Source organism: Orycteropus afer, unplaced genomic scaffold (genome assembly GCF_000298275.1).
Source record: "Orycteropus afer afer isolate SDZICR_OR568_19922 unplaced genomic scaffold, OryAfe1.0 scaffold00596, whole genome shotgun sequence".
NCBI classification, from domain to species: domain Eukaryota; kingdom Metazoa; phylum Chordata; class Mammalia; order Tubulidentata; family Orycteropodidae; genus Orycteropus; species Orycteropus afer.
This window is the reverse complement of record NW_006922183.1, coordinates 450,263-471,289: the sequence shown is the minus strand read 5'-3', so window position 1 is coordinate 471,289 and position 21,027 is coordinate 450,263. Positions and strand designations below refer to the sequence as shown.

At 36.2% G+C, this 21,027-nt stretch overlaps 1 protein-coding gene across 1 annotated transcript in view; it reads right to left on the bottom strand.

Annotated features, from left to right (window-relative positions):
* Positions 1-21,027, bottom strand: part of RFX6 (regulatory factor X6) — a 66,395-nt gene that overhangs the window by 23,933 nt on the left and 21,435 nt on the right. The window contains exon 7 of the mRNA XM_007956271.2: positions 602-709. Within this exon, the coding sequence (XP_007954462.1) occupies positions 602-709 (108 nt within the window). The remainder of the gene's footprint in view (positions 1-601; positions 710-21,027) is intronic.

The window sequence follows — 21,027 nt, the reverse complement described above, 5'->3', positions numbered from 1 at the left end:
TAGGCAAAGATTCTATCCGAGAGGGGTGCTTGATGACTACTTACTGAAATAAAGCCCAGCTAAACCAACACATAAAGCTTATAACTGAAGAAAATGCATGCGATAGACTCATTCTAGTATTGTCTTCCTCAATGTAAAGGAGTTTTAAATAAAAGTACTCTTTAATCTTTTGAGGTTTATTTTACTACCTTCTGATTATGTACTACCATACCTAAATAAATAAATAAATAAACCTCACTCCAGTCAAGTTGGTTGCAACTCATAGCAACCCCTTCTTGGGTTTCTGAGGCGGTATCTCTATGGAAGTACATTGCCCAGTCTTCCTTCCCAGGAATGACTGGTGGGTTTGAACCACCAGCCTTCTGGTTAGCAGTCAAATGCCTTAGGCACTACACCACCAGAGCTCCCACAGAGATAGTAAATAATTAATTGGAAAGTGTTTAATCAATGTTAGTAAACATTAATCCCTCATATAAACCAGTCAATTATGTTTGATTATGTAGATTTCTGACTGCTTCCTGCAAGTGCTGATATTCCCTGCAAACTGAGATATGGAGCCAACATATCAGAAAATCAATACAGAAATATCTTTAATTGATACCTTGTCTTTTGAAATGCATCCTTGGTACACAAGGTGTTGTGCACTTGGGAACTCTGGAAGAAGTGTTCCAGTTTTTGAGCTAAGTGAATATTTCCGAGTGAAGCCACCCTTAGGGGAAAAATGAAAGGAAATAAATCATTATCAACTATAAGGCTCTAAAATACAATATTAATAAGATCGACACATAAAATTTCATTGTCCTTCATCCCACAAATGATGAAAAATTACAAGATTCAAGTAAACTGTTTAGACTGTACAACTGAATAAACTGAACTTGTCAGTAGAACTATTGTTTACAAACTATAAATAGTTTTATAGTCAGGATACTTTCATATGGCTCTGGATTTTAGCTTTAAACTTTTGTTGTTTTTACAGCTTTCAGAAATTTAAGTTCATATTTGTTAATGGCTTAAGTTTCAGAAACTCTATCTTGAGAACTAATAAAATTAACATTATAAGAGGATTCAGAAATTGCCAAATTCAACCCAATCATTTATGATTAAGTAAATGAGATGTTGAGAAGTTAAGTAATTTATCTGGTCTCAGAGATAATTAGTAATGAAATGGTGATTGCTGTCAAAGTTCTCTGATTCCCAAGAAATTCTTTTCCATCTAACCGTCCCTTACCCTAAATTCCTATATAAGTTAACCTTTATATTCTCTTGGGGAAGACACACCTCTAGTACTTTTCAGAAAATTAGAGAGAATGACAAATAACAAATAATATATAATGCTGTGGGACTTATAAGGTGCTTTTGTGAAGCAGTGGTTAAGTTCTCAGCTGCCAACAAAAAGGTTGGTGGTTTCAACCCACCTGCTACTGTCTAGAAGAAAGACTTGTAGCAATCTGCTTCCATAAAGATTTACAGCCTTGGATATCCTGGGGCAGTTCTACTCTGTCCTTTAGGGTCACTATGAGTTAGAGCAATAGAAGTTGTGCTCATAAGAAACACAGAGAGAGGTGATGCTTATTTATGACAGAACTGAATTTTAGCAATCAGTCTCCCCGGGCATAACTGATTGCTCCTGCTCCGTACACAAAACTTTAACAAACTGATTGTCATAAAAAGTTTGACCAAAGAATGAAATTGTGAATATGGTAAAAATAAATAAAATGGTCATGTCATGAACCAAATTCCATTCTTTCTCATAATTTTCCTGCATTTGTTTCTACAGGTTCTGTGCTTGTTTGTTTGTCTCTGTTATACTGAAGACGTTTACCAAACAAAAGATTTACTATATAACATAAGTAGGTTGGGTATCCACCCTGTCCTATTCCCAGCCATCCGTGTAGACTTATGTGGTAAATGCAAAGGAGTTGCAAGATACTTTACAAGCACTGGTCTCCTATTGACTGATTTCATCTAGGCATTTAAACAAATTTTATGTTAAAAATGTAATAGAAATCATTTCTCTCAGATTAGGTTTTAGTATAGGTATAAAATGAGTTATTCTGATTAAATAATTTATAAAATTAATAAACAACTACATAAATTAGTTTCATAAAACTGATGCAATAGTACAGCTGATCCAAATCTACTCCATTCAATCTGTTTTAATAATTGTAGATGTGGGCTTTGGGCTTGCCATTTATGAACATTCATTGTCATTGCATGGTTAGAGAATGATATTACTAACAAATAGAAAAATAATATAGAATGCAAGAAGAGAGATAATTTAATCTTAAAGGAAAAGAAGGTATGGCAAAATATTAAACTAACAATTGATGGAGAAAAATAACAAAATGCATCTAAATTCTAGTTCCAGAAAAGTTGACACATTTTCTTATATTTTTCTCTTGGATGTAAAATCACATTCATTCATCCCAAGATATAATTTTGTGAGATGGGGAAAGGCAGATAGAGAAGTAGAAACAAACAAACAAAAAATGTTGTTGTTGTTGTTATGTGCCGTGGAGTCAGACCCGACTCATAGAGACCCCTCCTTGGGTTTCCGAGGCAGTATCACTACAGAAGTAGATTGCTCAACCCTCCTACTGAGGAGTGGCTGGTGGGTTTGAACCGTCAGCCTTCTGGTTAGCAGTCAAGTGCCCTAGGCACTATGCTACCAGAGCTCCCTAAACAAACAAAAAATAGCAATACTTAATATTATTGTATTATATATTAAATTTATGTTAAGAATAAGGGTATAGTCATATTTCTAGTAATTAGTATATTAATTACTAATATAATTAGTAAGGAAAAATCTTTCCACAAAGAGAAAGAAAAAGATCCAGAAGATTTAATAGATGGGCTTTTATTAAGTATTCAAGAAACAGTTCACTTCAAACTTACAAGATTCTTTCAGAAAATAAAAAGAATGACTACTACACAATTCATATTATAAGATTTATGCCAAAACCAGAAAAGTACAGAATCAAAAGGAAAAATTATAGGTCAGTTTCACTAATGACCATATTTGTAAAAGTACCCTGTTAGCAAAATACTATGAACACATTAATAAAATATTAGCAAATCAAATCAAGCAGTGTATAAGAATGATCATAGCCAAATTGAGTTTAAATTAACCACATTAAAAAAAGAATATCTTATATTATAAAATCATTTAAAGTGATGCAGAAAAAAATATTTATTAAAAATCCAACCACCTTTACGGTACACATACATACACAATTTTGATAAGCTAGAAATAGGAAAAAACTTTCTTAATGATCTGAATATCTATCAAAAAAACTAAAAAAATATCATACACAATAGCAAAATATAAACATTCTCTTAAAAATCATGACTAAGATAAAGTTGCCCACTTTCACCACTTTTATTCAACACAATACTACAGTTTCTTGTCAGAGCAGTAAGACAAGAACATTTAATAAAAGATTAAGGATGAAAAAGGAAAAAACAAAACTAGCATTATTAGCAACTAATGTGACTGATTACTTTAAAAACTAAAATGCATAGCAACTTTTACAATTAACAAAAGAATTTAAGTTGCTGGATACGAGATCAATTTACAAATCAACTGAAATTCCAATACCAAGTAACAAACATTAAGAATATAGAATTTAAAAAAAAAAAAAACTTTTCCAACAAATATGTCGTAGTTAAATTTGTGTGTGAACTTGGCTGGGCCTGGTTGAGTGGCTGGGGAGCTGGTGGGAGTTATTCCCCATGATGAGACTGGCATCACCTCCATGGTGGGATCTACCACAAGCAGCTGAGTAGCTGCCTTTGGGATGTGGTCTGCTTCCTATATATAAGGAAAAGCTTGGGGATAGTAGCTAGCTTATGGCACTCTTGGACCCTGCATGTAGCCGTGTCATTGTTCAGCAGCTTGCCATGCTCTGCCGACCTTGGGACTTACAATGGACTTAAATTAATGGCCTGCTGTGTGTGGTTTGGTAACATCGGGACTGTGCCATTTTATTTGTTGACCTTGGGCTTGTTAGCCTCAACATCCAGTAGCTGTCTGAGTGAAGAGATGCCTCTAGCTTCAGTGGGTCTGGAGCAAGAGGCAGAGCTGAAGCCAAGGTCCAGGGGCTTTGACACAGCCCCTAGAGCCTGGCACTTTGAACTTGGACTTCTAGCCTCCAAACTGTGAGAGAATAAACTCCTGTTTCTTAAGGCCATCCCATTTGTGGTATATTCTTGTCAGAGCGGCACTAGGTAACCAGAATAAAATATTAGAAACTGCCTAAGAATAAGTGGAATAAAAGATGTGCAAAATTATTATTAAAATTATTCAACTTTATCATAAGATATTCAAGAAGTTAAGAATAAGAACATCCAATATTATGAAAATGTAAGTTCAACACAAATTGATCTGTTTCTTTGATGAATTCCAATGAAAATACCAACAGGTTTTTCTGTGAAATTTAATGGGCTGATTATAAAGTGTATGTGAAAATGCAAAGGCTCTAGAGTAGATAAGACATTCCTGTTAAAAAGAACCTGACAGTAGAATTTGCATGATCAGATATCAAGAATATTATAAAGCTTTATTTGTGATCAACCATCTAGGATACAACTATTGGTCTCCACTCATCTGGAGAAAAAGAAAGAGAAAGAAGCCAAAGACTCAGAGAAGAAACTAGGCTACACCAACTAGTATGCACTAACCACAGCCTCATCTATCCTGAGACCAGAACTAGATGGTGCCTGGCTAACACTACCAACCACTCTGACCAGGAACACAATACATAGTGCAGGATAGAATGGAATAAAAATGTAGAACAACCCTCAGATTCTTAAAAAAAAAAAAAAAAGCCAGATTTACAGGACTAGTAGAGACTAGAGGAACCCTTGAGACTCACCCTGAGATACCCTCTAAACTTTATACAGAAAACACACCTGGAAGTTGCCTTTCAGATAAATAATAGATTGACTCATAATAAACACTATCACTCATGAGTACTGTGCTCCTTTAAAAAGTCATCTATATGAGGCCAAATGGCCAACATTTGTCCTAAAGCAAAGATGTAAAGGGGGGGAGGGGAAAGGGAACATAGAAGCTAGGTTGATGGAAATGAAACAACTAGAATGGAAATAATGAGAATGTTGACACATTGTGAAAAATGTAACCAATGTCATTGAACAATATGTATAGAAATAGCTAAATGGGATCCTAATTTGCTATGTAAACTTCCACCAAAAACATAACAAAATACGATAATAAAAATAATATCAAACTATTAGATATTTATTGGAAAAGAGTATTATAAAGCTTTAATAAATAAAACAGTGATATTGACAGATGAATAGATGAAAAGAACACTGGAATGAAATAGCCCAGAAAAAGACCCCATACATGAATTGGCATTTCAGATTAGCAGAGATAAAAATCAATCCCTACTACATGTCACACTAAAAATTAATTATGGATGAAACAAGAACCTAAATGTTAAGAGCAACTAGAAAATGTTTAGATAAGTATATAAGATAATATCCCTATAACTTTGTAATATAAGAAGATTTTAAAAAATCAGCATTAACCATAAAGCGAAAAATTCATCTTCACCAAATGACACTATAAAGTGTTGAGCCATGCCATCAGCTAGGAAAAGTTATTATTTATAACACATAATCTACTGGATATTAGTACTTAGAATATATAAAGAATTTCTGAGAATTGAGTCTCATAAATAGAAAATAGTGTTATGTGAGCAAGAAGAAAAAACACAAAGAATGCCAACAAAAAAGTCCTGGCCCAGATGGTTTCACTACCTATCATTTAGACAAGAGCTGGCATCAATTCTACTCAAACTATTCCAGAACATATAAAAGGATGAAATCCTCCCAAATTCATTTATGAAGCAAGCATAGCCCCGATACCAAAAGCAGGCAAAGATACCACTAGAAAGGAAAACTACATACCAATAACCCTCATGAATATAGATGCAAAACCCTTCAATAAAATCCTAGCCAACAGACTTCAATAACACATAAAAAAAATAATACATCATGACTAAGTGGGATTCATACCAGGTATGCAAGGACAGTTCAACATTAGAAAAATAATCTACGTAATCCATCACAGAAGTAAAATAAAGGAAAAGAATAATATGATCATATCATTTTGATGCAGAAAAGGCATTTGATAAAATCCAACACCCATTCCTGATTTAAAAAAAAAAAAACTCTTATAAAATAGCAATACTAGGGAAATTCCTCAACATATAGTTTTGCACATATGCCAACATTAATCTCAATGGAGAGAGGCTGAAACCATTCCCCTTGCAAACAGGAACTAGACAAAGATGACCTCTATCTCCACTTCTATTCCACATTATATTGGAAGTCATAACCAGAGCAATAAGGCAAAAAAGGGAAATAAAACACATACAAATTGGTAAGGAAGAAGTAAAACTACCCCTATTTGCACATGATATGATCCTATATATAGAAAAAACAAGAGATTCAGTAAGAAAACTACTGGAACTTATTGACAGATTTAGCATAATGGCAAGATACAAGGTCAACATACAAAAATCAGTTGGATTCCTCTATATCAGCAAAGAGGTCTCTGAAAAGGAAATAAGGAAATCAATGCCATTTATAATAGCTACAAAAAGATAAGATACTTGGGAATAAATCTTACCAGAGACAAAAAAAAAGACCTATACAAAGACAACTACAAAACACTACTTCAAGAAACTATAAGAAATCTACATAAATGGAAGAGCATAGCATGCTCATGGATAGGAAGCTTGAACATTGTGAAAATGTCAATGCTACCCAAAACAATCTATACATTCAATGCAATCCCAATCAAAATTCCATCAACATTCATTAAAACCATGGAAAAATCAATCACTGATTTTATATGGAAAGGAAAGAGACCTCGGATAAGCAAAGCACTACTAAAGAAGAAGAACAAAGTAGGAAGTCTCACACTCCCAGACTGCAAAACCTACTACACAGCCATGGTTGTCAAAATAGACTGGTATTGGTACAGTGACAGACACATAGCCCAGTGGAACAGAATTGAGGACCCAGAATCTATCCATTGACATATGGTCAATTGAGATCTTTGACAAAGAGCCAAAATCCATCCAACAGGGAAGAGATAGATAGTCCCTTTTACAAATGGTGCTGGCAAAACTGGATATCCATTTGCAGAAAAATGAAACAAGATCCATACCTCACACCATACACAAAAACTAACCCTAGATGTATCAAGGACTTAAATGTGAAACTTAAAACTATACAGTTCCTCAAGGAAAAATTAGGGACAAATTTAGGGGCCTTAATATATGGCATAAATAGACTATCAAGCATAACCCAAAATGCACAAACAGTAGATGAGAAACTAGGTGAATGGGACCTTCTAAAAATTAAATTTTTATGTGCACCAAAAGACTTCCCCAAAAGAGTAAAAAAGAGAATCTACAGAATGGGAAAAAAATATTCGGCAACAACATATCAGACAAAGGACTTATCTCTAAAATGTATAGAAAACTTCAATACCTCAACATCAAAAAGACAAACAATCCAATTTAAAAATGGACAGAAGATATGAACAGACACTTCACCAAAGAAGATATTGAGAAAGCCAACAAACATATGAAGAAATAGTATCCATTTGAATAACTGGATATCCGTTTGCAGACAAATGAAACAAGATCCATACCTCACACTACACACAAACACAATCATTAGAAATTATAGAGATACAAATCAAAACAACCATGAGATGCCATCTCACCCCAGCATTAATAGCAAAGTTCAACAAGACAGAAAATGACAAACACTTGCAAGGATGCGGAGAGATTGGGACTCTCATACACTGCTGGAGGGACTGTAAAATGATACAACCACTGTGGAAATCAGTATGGTGATTCCTTAAAAAGTTGGAAATAAAAATACCATTTGACCCAGCAATCCTATTACTAGGTGTATATCCTGAAGTAGTGAGAGGCAAGATATGAATAGATATATGAATACCCATGTTCATTGCAGCAGTTTTCATGATAGCAAAGAGATGGAAACAACCTAAGTGTCCATCAACCGAGGAATGGATAAACAAACTGTGGTACATACACACAATGAACTACTATGCAACCCTAAAGAATAACATAGAATCTGCAAAACACCGCACAACATGGATGAACTTGGAAGACATTATGCTGAGTGAAATAAGCTGATCATAGAAGGACAAACAATGTATTAGTCCACTATTGTAAAAAGAAAGGGAAAAGTTTACACACTGAGGGAAACTTTCTTTCTAGGTTACCAGGGATGGGAGGGGAGGGGAGGCTAAATTCCCTAATAGGCTGAAAAAATAAAATAAAAATGATCAATAAATTTACATAGAAAGATATCTAAACTCAATAGTTATCATTTTTTTTTTCAAATTGAAACCACAAATACAAAGCACAGGATTGGCAAAAACAAAAATATCATTCAATACTAAGTGCTTGTGGGATATGAGCAAAAAAATCTCATACTGCTAGAGGGAATATAAATTTATACAAACACTTTGAAACAGCAATATTGTTTGTCAAGTAAAAGAAAATCTATCAACAGTGCAATGAATGATGCATTGTTATATTTCCACAGAATGGAATACTATAAAGCATACAAATAAAGGAACTAGAACTACATATACTAACATTGTTGAATCATAAAATGGTATGTTGAAAGAAAACTTAAATTCACAGAAAAATACATGTAGTATGTATCTACTGGGAGCTCTGGTGGCATAGTGCCTAAGGCATATGACTGCTAACCAGAAGGCTTGTGGTTCAAACCCACCAGCCACTCCTTGGAAGAAAGGTTGGGCAATTTCCTTCCACAGTGACACCACCTCAGAAACTCAAGGAGGGGTTGCTATAAGTCGAGTTCGACTCAATGGCAGCGAGTTTGGTTTTTTTTGGTTTGGATGTATCTACTTAAAAGTAGGGCAAAACAGGCAACACTAAATAATACACCAAAGTGTTTAGGGATATGTTCATAAATGACACAATTTTAAGGAATAATTAACACCAAAATTGGATAACAGAAGAGAGGGAAGGCCACCACTTCTCTGTCAGCTTGTTGTACTGTGTTGCCTTGTGTGTTGCTGGGAGGCTGGAGGCTATGCCACCAGTATTTTAAATACCAGCAGGGTCCCCCATGATGGACAGGTTTCAGCAGAGCTTCCAGACTAAGATAGACTCAGAAGAAGGAAGGGACCATCCATTTCTCAAAGAATTGGCCAGTGAAAACCTTATGAATAGCAGTAAAACATTGTCTGATATATTATTGGAAAACTTTACAAATAGTCCTGAAACACTGTCTGATACAGTGCCAGAAGATGAGCCCCTCTGATCAGAAGGAACTCAAAATATGACTTAATGACATGGATGGAGTAAAGCTCTCAGGACCTCCATTTGCTGATGGGGCACACCTCAAAATGGGAAGAAACAGCTGCAAACATCCATTAATAATTAGAACATGGAATGTACAAAGTATGAATGTAGGATAATGAAAAGTTGTCAAAAAAAATGGAATGCATAAGGATCAATATCTTAGGCATTGGTGAACTGAAATGGACTGGTTTTGGCCATTTTGAATCAGACAATCATATCATGTACTATGCCAGGAATGACAAGTTGAAGAGGAGTGGCATCACATTCATCATCAAAAAGAACGTTTCAAAATCTATTCTGAAGTACAATGCTGTGAGTGATAGGATAATATCCATATGCCTAGAAGGAAGACCAGTTAATACTATTATTATTCAAATTTATGTACCAACCACTAAAGTCAAAGATGAGGAAATTGAAGATTGATACCAACTTCTGCAGTCTGAAATTGACTAAACATGCAATCAACATATATCGATTATTACTGGTTACTGGAATGCAAAAGTTGGAAAAAAGAATCACTGGTAGTTGGAAAATATGGCCCTAGTGATAGAAATGACACAAGATAGCATGACAGAATTTTGCAAGACCAACAACTTACTCATTGCAAATGCCATTTTCAACAGCATAAATGGCAGCTATACACCTGGATCTCACCAGATGGAAAACAAAGAAATAAGATCAACTAAATCTGTGGAAAGAGGCAATGGAGAAGATTGTTATCAGTCAAAACAAGGCCAGGAGGTGACCGTGGAACTGATTATCAACTGCTCATTTGCAAGTTCAGGTTGAAGCTGAAGAAGATTAAAACAAGTCCATGAGAGCCAAACTATGACCTTGATTATATCCCGCCTGAATTTAGAGACCATTTAAAGAACAAATTTGATGCACTAAACACCAATGACTGAAATCCAGAGGAATTGTGAGATGGCATCAGGAACATCATACATGAAGAAAGCAAAAGGTCATTAAAAAGACGGGAAAGGTACAAGAGACCGAAATGGATGTCAGAAGAGACTCTGAAACCTTGCCTTGAATGAAAAGTAGCTAAAGTAAATGGAAGAAATAACAAGACAAAATAGCTGAACAGAAGATTTCAAAGAGCAGCTCGAAAAGACAAAGTCAATTATAATAATTGTGCAAAAACCAGGAGTTAGACAATCAAAAGGAAAGAACACACTCAGTGTTTCTCAAGCTGAAAGAACAGAAGAAAAAATTCAAGCCTTGAGTTGTAATATTGAAAGATTCTATGGGCAAAATACTGAATGACACAGGAAACATCAAAAGAAGATAGAAGGAATACAGTCAAATGTGCAGGAAAGAACTGGTTGTTGTCCCACTATTTCAGGAGGTGGCATATGATCAAGAACCAACAGTATTGAAGTAAGAAGTCAAAGCTGCACTGAAGGAATTGGCAAAAAAACAAGACTCCAGGAACTGGCGGAGAGTATCTATTGAAATTCTTCAACAAACGGATGCTATGCTGAAAGCACTTACTCATGTACACCAAGTAATATGAGAGACAGCTACCTGGCCAAATGACTTGAAGAGATTCATATTTGTACCCATTTCAAAGAAAGGTGAACCAACAGAGTGTGGGAATTGTCAAACAGTAGTATTAATATCACATGCAAGTAAAATTTTCCTGAAGATAATTCAAAAATGGTTGCAGCAGTATATTGACAGCAAACTGCCAGAAATGCAAGCTGGATTCAGAAGAGGATGTGAAATTAGGGATGTTATTGCTGATGTCAGATGGATCCTGGCTGAAAGCAAAGAATACCACAAAGATGTTTATTTGTGTTTTATTGACTATGCAAAAGCATTCAACTGTGTGGATCATAACAAATTATGTATAGCATTGCAAAGAATGGGAATTCCAGAACACTTAAATGTGCTCACAAGGAACCTACACATAGACCAGAAGGCTGTCATTCAAACAGAACAAGGGAATACTGCAGGGTGTTAAATATGGAAGAGTGTGCATCAGAGTTGTATCCTTTCACCAGACTTACTCAGTCTGGGTGCTGAGCAAATAATCCAAGACACTGAACTATGTGAAGAAGAATGCAGCATTGGGCTTGGAGGAAGACTCATTAACAATCTGTTATGTGCAGACAACACAGCTTTGTTTACTGAAAGTGAAGATGACTTGAAGCACTTACTGATGAAGATTAAAGATTAGAGTCTGCAGTATGGATTACATCTCAACATAAAGAAAATGAAAATCCTCACAACTAGACCAATAAGCAGCATCATGATAAATGGAGAAAAGATTGAAGTTGTCAAAGATTTCGTATTACTTGGATCCATGATCAAGACTCATGGAAGCAGTAGTCAAGAATTCAGATGTGGTACTGTACTCGGCAAATCTTCTACAAGGGACTGTTTTAAAGTGTTAAAGAACAAAGATGTCACTTTGAAGAGTAAGGTATGCCTAACCCAAACCAAGGCTATTTTCAGTCACCTCATATGCATGTGAAATCTGGCTGATGAATAAGGAAGACTTAAGGAGAGTTGATGCTTTTGAGTTGTGGTGCTGGTGAAGAATACTGAAAATACTATGGATTGTGAGATGAACAAACAAATCTGTCCTGAAAGAAGTTCAGCTAGAATGCTTCTTGGAAGCAAGAATGGCCAGATTTTGTCTCACCTACTTTGATCATGTTGTCCAAAGGGACTATTCCCTAGAGAAGGATGTCATGTTTGGTAAAGCAGAGAGTCGGTATACAAAGGGCAGAACCCTCAATGAGACGGATTGACACAGGGGATGCAGTGATGGGCTCAAGTATAGCAAGTGTGGTAGTTGTGTGTCAACTTAGCTGGGCCTGGTATTGAGTAGCTGGGCAACTAGATGTAGTTATTCCCCATGATGAGAATGGCAATAGATTCCATGGTGGGATCTGCAGTGAGCAGCTGAGTAGCTGCTTTAGAGATGTGATCTGCTTCCAGTATATAAGTAATGCTGAGAAACAGCTCTGTAGCTTTTAGCAACTTTGGATCCTGCATGTAGCTGAGTTGTAATTCAGCAGCCTGCCACGTTGTCTGCTGATCTTAGAACTGTTAATAGACTTGAATTAGTGACTTGCCATGTAGTTTGATAATTTTGGGACTGTTGTCATTTTACTTGTCGATCTTGGGTTTGTCAGCCTCAGCAGTCATCAGCTGCCTGAGTGAAGAGACACCTCAAGCTCCAGTGGGCCAGGAGCAAGAGGCAGAGCTGAAGCCCAAGGTCGAGGGGCTTGCACCCAGCCCCTAGAGCTGGCACTTTGAACTTGGGCTTCTACCCTCCTAAACTGTAAGAGAATAAATCCCTGTTTGTTAAAGCCATCTATATTTGGGTTGTTTTCTGCTAGATCAACACTAGAGAACCAAAACAGCAAGGATTGTGAGGATGGTGCACAACTGGGCAGTGTTTTGTTCTTTTGTCAGAGCCAACTCAACAGCACTACCACCAACAACACAATAACAACAGAGAGGGATGGGGAAGCGATTTGAGTGGGGCACAAAGAGACTTTCTTCTAAGCTGTGTTAAGTACTCAAGTTTTCATCTCATAATTATTTTTAAAATTGTGTGTGTGTGTTATAAATAATATGCTTCCCAATAGGAAATCTTAGAGTGCTAAACATACAGGTGTTGTTGTTGATTTTCAACTGATAATGGTAGTCTAGTGCCTAAGGCACTTGACTGCTCACCAGAAGGCTGGCGGTTCAAATCCACCAGCCACTCCTCAGAAGGAAAGTTGGGCAATCTACTTCCGTAGTGATACCACCTCAGAAACCCAAGGAGGGGTCACTATGAGTCAGGTCCGACTCAATGGCACAGAACAACAACAACAACAATGACCCCATGTGACCGCGAACTGCCCCAAAGGGTTTTCTTGGCTGTAATCTTTACCAGAGCAGGTCACCAGGTCTTTCTCTCATGGAGCTGTTGTTTGGGTTCAAACCATCAATCTTTCCATAAGCAGTTGAGCACTTAACCGTTGTGCCACCAGGGCTTCTAAGGAACAAAGTATATGCCTTTTATTTTAATACTTATCTAAAACACTCATGTGGATAAAAAAAAGTTTTTTGTAACAGAAGCTAGCAGTATGTGTGGAGCATTGTCAAGAGACAAAAGAGCCCCCAAAAAATTTTAACTAATTAAATTTCTTTGAATATGCTAACAGTTGTATACAAAGATATTAGTTATATAAATCAAATAATGATATAATTTCCATAATGTTTAACACAATCAAAGCAAAGAGGATCCAATAAGCTGGAGAAAAGGAAAATATGAACATTTTAATTCCAATAATATATTTGCCATTTTAATGGTACCAACTCAAAGGCCAGCTAAGAGGTTTTTCTATTTTTTTTTTTTTTCTTTCTCTCTCTCTCAACTGATGAAATGACTTGAGTGAAGTATTAAGAACTTATTTCTAAAAGAAAACAAAAAGGAACCTATAGAAAAGAAACAAATATGATTAGAAGGCAAAGAGGGTCTGATTTATGAGAAAAGATTAAAGGAGTTAAGCTGCATGGCTTGGTTAAGTGATGATTGAAGCAGAGTATGATAACAGTCTACAAATATTTGAAAAGCATATACCCACGAGAGGGGATTTGCTATTTATCTTGGTATAAAGTTGTTAAACTGGCCATGGAGGATTGACGTGAAGGAGAGGGAAATTCAGGCTATCAGGGAAACTTCCTGGTTGAAAGGTGTAAAATCAAGGGACTTAATCCTTAAGAAATGATCCAGCTTCCTTTTGTTAGTGAAAACAATATTTGGCCCCACAGCAGATGATTCACAGCGGGGCCGGGGCGGGGGGAGGCTTTCTTGTTCAGACAGGATTAAGTATTAAAATTAGTTTTTGTTTGTCTCCTTTACTCTTATAGTAAATTTAGTCCAGTTGAGGGTGATTGCTGAAGGAGAACTTGACATTTAATTCTGAAGGTTGAGTAGACTGATGTTTATATATATGCATATATACATACATAGTTCTTGTTCCCACAGAACTACCCCATAAGGTTTCCAAGGCTGTAAATCTCTGTGGAAGCAGACTGCCACATCTTTCTCCCATGGAGTGGCTGGTGAGTTTGAACTCCCAGACTTTGGTTAGTGGCTGAGCTCTTAACTACTGACTGTGTCACAAGCCTCCTTTTATATTTCTTTACTATTGACCATTTAGGTCATGTGTAGTTTTTCACTGTAGTTAATAACTATTTTGTGCTTAAAGTACTGTCTACATTTCCTATCATTTCTTTATGTGAGATTCATAAAAAAAAGCATAATTAATGGGAAAAAGGTGTAATGACCATTTTGAAGACTCTTGATGCAGATCTTTTCAACTATTTTCCAAACAGTTTGTCCTCATTTCACCAGCAGGATGAAAAAGCTTATACCAATATACCCTCACCAACTTCACAGTAATTTATTAATATTCAATTATTTCAGATTTTAAGATGTTATTTTTATTTCTGTGATAGTCAATTTTTCATGCATTTAGTACCTATTTGCCTTTTTTCTTTATGTGAATTGTCTGTTTCTCACCACATATCTATTGTGGTTTTGATATATTTCTTATCAATTAGTAGGGTTTCTTCATGCAGTAGAGACATCACCCCATTGTCATATTTGCTGAAAATATTTTTCCTAGATTTCCTCTGCCTTCTAATTGCATACATGATGATTTTGATACAAAGGCATTTTTTCAATTTCTGTATTTATCTTTTTCCTTGAGGTGTATTGAACTATTTTCATGCTTAGAAAGCCATTCTCTATCAAGAAATAAGATACATACATATATTTTATTCTAAGTATTCATCTTCATTTCATAATTTAGATAAAATTTACATAAGATATAAACTACTAAAATTTATTATTTTGTAAAATACATTATTTTTCTGATATTATGCTCTGAAAAATTTTTTTCAGATTTCTCTGACACTCTGTCTGTCTACATAAAGGACCTGAGACAACTCACTGAAAAATATTTTCTTTCTTCATTGGTTGCAATGTCTCCTAGATTATACACTAAATTCTATACACTAGAGTCTTTTTTCATATATCTAATCTCTGCTGTTGACTTGCTCTATCCACAGTTGAGTCAGTATCATAATTTCATAATATTTTGATATCTGCCAGACAAGTTCTTTTTGTTTACATCTCTCTTAACTATTACATTTTATATGTTCATCTAGATCAAGCTCACAATTATTCTATTCCAAAAATGAAATTACCCACTTAAATTTTTATTAGAGTACTAAATGTCTAAATTAATTTAGGAAGAATTCACATTTTTTAAATATCTAGCATTTCTATTCAGACAAAGTATGTCTTTTCATTTTAAATTTTAAATATACCTGTATTTTTTTTCCAGTAGTTCCCATGCTTCTCAAGCTATGACTGCTCCTAAATATTTTCTGTTTTTCTCTGATTATTGTCACTTAAAATTTTCTATACTTTTAACAAATGGATGCAGTGCTAGAGGTGCTCACCCATTTATATTTCTATTTAGAAGATAGCTACTTGGCCAACAACTTGAAGAGATTCACATTTGTGCCCATTCCAAAGAAAGGAGATCCAACAGAATCCAGAAGTTATTGAACAGTGTCATTCATATCACAAACAAGTAAAATTTTGCTGAAGATAATTTAAAAAGATAATTTAAAGTTGCAGCAGTATATTGACAGCAAACTTCCAGAAATGCAAGGTGGATTCAGAAGAGGGTGTGGAACAAGGGATATCATTGCTAATGTCGGATGGATCTTGGCTGAAAGAAAAGAATACCAGAAAGAGGTTTACCTATGTTTTATTGACTATGCAAAGGAATTAAATTATATGGATCATACAAATTATGGATAAAATTATGAAAAATGGGACTTTCAGAACAGTTAATTGTGCTCATGAGGAACCTGTATATAGACCAAGAGGCAGCTGTTCAAACACAGCAAGGGGATACTATGGTTTAAAACCAGGAAAAGTGTGTGTCAGAATTGTGTCCTTTCACCATACCTATTCCATCTGTATGCTGAGCAAATAATCCAAGAAGCTGGATTATACAAAGAAGAACATGGCATCAGGATTGAAGGAAGATTCACTAACAACCTGTGATATGTAGATGACAAAACCTTGCCTGCTGAAAGTGAAGATGACTCAAAGTACTTCCTGATGAAGATCAAAGACTCCAGTTTTCCGTATGGATTACACCTCAACATAAAGAAAATGAAAATTCTTATAACTAGACCGATAAGCAACATCATGATAAATGGAGGAAAGATTTAAGTTTTCAGGATATCATTTTTCTTGGATCCACAATCAACACCCATGGAAGCAGCAGGGATCAGAAGATATGTTGCACTTTAAAGTGTTAAAAAGCAAAAATGTGACTTTGAAGACTAAGGTGCGCCTAACCCAAGCCATGGTATTTTCAATCGCCTCATATGCATGTGAAAACTGGACAATGAATAAGGAAGACTGAAGAAGAACTGACACCTTTGAATTATGATGTTGGCGAAGAATACTGAAAACACTGTGGACTGCCGGAAGAATGAACAAATCTGTCCTAGAAGAAGTACAGCTGGAACATGCCTTAGAATTGTGAATAGCCAGACTTTGTCTCACATACTTTGGTTTAGAAGTACCAGTCCCTGGAGAAGGATATAACTCTTGGTACAGTGTTAGTGAAGAAGGGGAATACTATCAATGAGATAGATTGACACAGTGGCTGCAACGATGGGTCAAGCGTAGCAAGGATTGTGAGGATGGTGCAGGACCAGGTAGTATTTCCTTCTGTTGTACGTAGGGTTGCTATGAGTTGGAGCCAACTCCGCAGCACCTAACAACAACAGCATACTTTCCTACCTTTCTAATTTTCTACAAAGACAATTAAGAAAATTGAGCCCAACAGAAAAGGATTGAGGGACCATTTTATCAAGTTTCTTGAGGATGTTACTTAACTAGTGTCACTTTAGATGAGTGGAAAAGATGTTCATTCTTTACATACAATGGGTGCCTTAGGCCATTATGGATTCATTCTCTCTGGGCCTGTAGTTGGGAAGAGCTACTTTTCTCTGGGTGACTTTCACTCACAACAGATCTAAACTACTGCCTCAGAGAGAAATGTGAAAACACCTAACAGAAGCTTCCTGCAACAAAATCTACAAATTAATATGCCTCTGAACTTAGTCTTTGTTCTTTCCAGTTTTAAAAGAAGTGGTGCCCCTTCTCTCTAGGGCCACTTCCTCCACCCACACACTGAAGCCTGTCTTTCTCACCTTTTATCAGTGACCTTGAGCTCTCAACTCCCCTCTCTCTTTCATATCTCCCGTCCTTACCCCATACTGATTGTTTCAAAAAACATTTCAACATCAATCTAAGCATCCTTCAAAATTAAATTTCATGTTCTCCTCCAACTATCATCCTGAACTTGACTAAATTTTCTGCATTCAATGCCACTCCCCACACATTACAAACCAAACCAACTCAGCACCCCACTGAAAATGCCCTCCCTAAAGTTATAATTAAGGAGCTCTGGTGGTGTAGTGGATAACACGTATGGATGCTAACCAGAAGTCAGCAGTTTAAACCTACCAGCTGTTCCATGGAAGGAAGACGGGGCAATCTACTACCATAAAGATTTACAGCCTTGGAAATCCAAAGGGGGTCACAATGCGTTGGAATCAACTTGCTGGCAGTGAATGAGTAAATAAGTTAACTATTTCTATAAGGAGTCCTGGAGGTGCAGTGTTTAAGGGCTTGGCTGCTAACCAAAAGGTAAGCAGCTTGAACCCATCAGCTGCTCTGTGGGAGAAAGATGTGGCAGTCTACTTCTGTAAAGGTTACAACCTTGGAAACCCAGTGGACAGTTCAACTATGTCCTAAAGGTTTTCTGAGTCAGAATTGACTTGATGCCATTGTTTTTCTTTTTTTTTTAACTATTTCCGTAGATCCTTCCCAGTTCTTGTCTTCATGACCTCTCAGCACCTTCCACTAGTAGTGACCATTCCCTCCTGCTGAAAGCATTCTCTTCCCTTGGATTCTTTGGCACCACACTCTTCTCCCTCTTTTCTTACCTCTTTGGATTCTTCACAGTTACTTTGCTGATGCTCTTTCTTTTCCTCACTTTTCACATCTTTTCTAGGAATCTCTTCACATTTGTTTTTCCTCCATAAGCATTTCTATTTATTGCCGTTGCTTTAATCACCATCAAACTATATCTCCATCTAGGTTTCCTGCTCCAGTTACATTCCTCAACACATCAAGCATGACAAGTCCCAAACCAAACCCATTATCTTTCTACCCACTCCTCCTCCAATGTTTCCTATCCCAATTATGGCAAATCAAAGCCGTTAGTCGTCTAAGTCAGTAACTAGGATAATGATTCTATTTGAAAATATAGCTAGAAAATTCACTTGTCTCCATTCCCAGGGCTATTATTCTAGTCTGGATCTTCAGACTAAACAGTCCAATGGACCTGCTGGCTTCCTATCTTACACCCTCTTAACTGATTTTGCCCATGTGATTTTACAAAGCACATGTCTAATCACAGCATTCCCCTCCCCTGGCTATGTTTTCCAGAATCCTTAATGTAATATGACTGTGCATAATCCAGTCTTGCCTACTGCACAGCTCTACTCTCCACATCATTCTACATTACAGCTATCCTAAACTTCTTTACTATTTTTCCACAAAATGATATTCCTCTTGTTTGCCTTCACATATGCCGGTGTGGAACAGTTCTGCCCCTCAAGTGACATTTGGCATGTCAGAAACATTTTTCGTTATCACAACTGGTGGGAGACGCAGTGCTACTGGAATCTAGTGGGTAGAGACCAGGGATGCTGCAGTGCTCCTAAACATCCTACAATACAGGAAATCCCCACACACCGAATTACCTGACCCAGACTGTCACAGCAGCAGGTCTGAGAAAGTCTATGCCCTCTGTCAAAACAACTCTTCCTCTCTCTTCCCCAACCTCTCTGCCAAACTCCCACTTCTCAGTAGTTCTTACCTTAAATATAACTTTCCATGTGAAATTCCCCTAATCTATTAAGCAAGGTTAATTCCCATGGCATCATTTATAATTACTTGTTCAAGATATGCTTTCCTGTGAAGCCCTGTGAAGGTGGAGCCATGTCTATCCATTCACTATTGTGTCTCTTGGTTTACAAAAATAGGAGTTTACTCTGAATTTTTTATAAAGCAAATGCATCTCTCAACCTGTTTCCTTAGCTGTAAATTAGCAATGTTAATATCTACTCTCCCTACCTCACAGTTATTAATGTTTCAGTGATCTGAAGTATATGTAGAATGACCAGCCATACTAGTTTGCACTACAGCCTCATGTCCTACAGAATCCCATTTCTGAGCAAACTGGGACAATTGGGCACCCTGAGTATGAAAAAATAAGTTTTAATTTCAACTTTGTTATATAACTATTTTATCATTTAAAAAAGTATTTCAAGTAGATCTGAGCCTTTAGAAAGCCCTTAACTGTGTTCATTTCTATAAAGATGATGATGATTATGATATTCATCAGGTATCTTTAGAAAATCTGTAGGCTTTATAATCTAACCCAAAATATTTTATTTTCACTTTACACCTGAATTACTATACACTTTTAAGGAGGAAAAATTAGACTTAAGAAACAGTTTTCTTTTATTCTATAAAAAGAGTTTTTCCATATGTATGGTATATCAGCTGTTGGTCACTCGTACCACCAGCTTCATCAAACTGGTAGAAAGAATACCTGAGAGAAATTACTTGAATTCCCTATTGACATAAACTTTAGTCAACCGAAAAGCTATTTCTAAGTCAATATTTTTGCAGTTTCACAATTGTTTATCTAATAAAGAGCTATTATTTCATTGATAAAAAGAGCAATCTGGAGGACTTTATTATATAATTAGCCATTAACTGCATTAAAAGCACTAGTGGGAAGAAATTGGTCATTTCAGAGTGTTAGAGGTTTTATATTATTTATCAAGATAATATGCTTGCATCATTTCACCAAACTAATGGAGTTATGATTTATCTTAGGCACAGATTTACCACACAAAACACTGTTATGTGCCCTTAGCCCTGCAGCACCTCTTTTTAATGATTAGTTAACTTTAGGATAATGAAGGCTTTATCATGTGCCTTATTAGCCATGCAGTCCCTAATGGGAGCCTAACTCATTTAGATAAAGTCAGTTTACTGATCTGTTCTCCACTGGGGGGCTAGGGACAGGGGTCACTAGGGAGATATCATCAAAGATTATATATACTCTAAAAGTGGTAAATAGATCATAGCATTTGGGCTTTGGGTTTCTTGATAACTATTAAAGGTTTTGTCAAAATGGGGTATATTCCAAATAACAATTATTTCCACCTTTTTAAGTAAATTTTTAAAATTTATTTTCAGGTGGAAATTTCTTAGATCAAGGATAATCTTTTTTGCAGTTGCTTAAGTATTTCATGTTGTTGTTGTTATGTGCCGTCGAGTCGGCCCCAACTCATAGCAACCCCTCCTTGGGTTGCCGAGGCAGTATCACTGCGGACATAGATTGCCCAACCTTCCTTCCAAGGAGTGGCTGGTGGGTTTGAACTGCCAGCCTTCTGGTTAGCAGTCAAATGCCTTATGCACTATGCT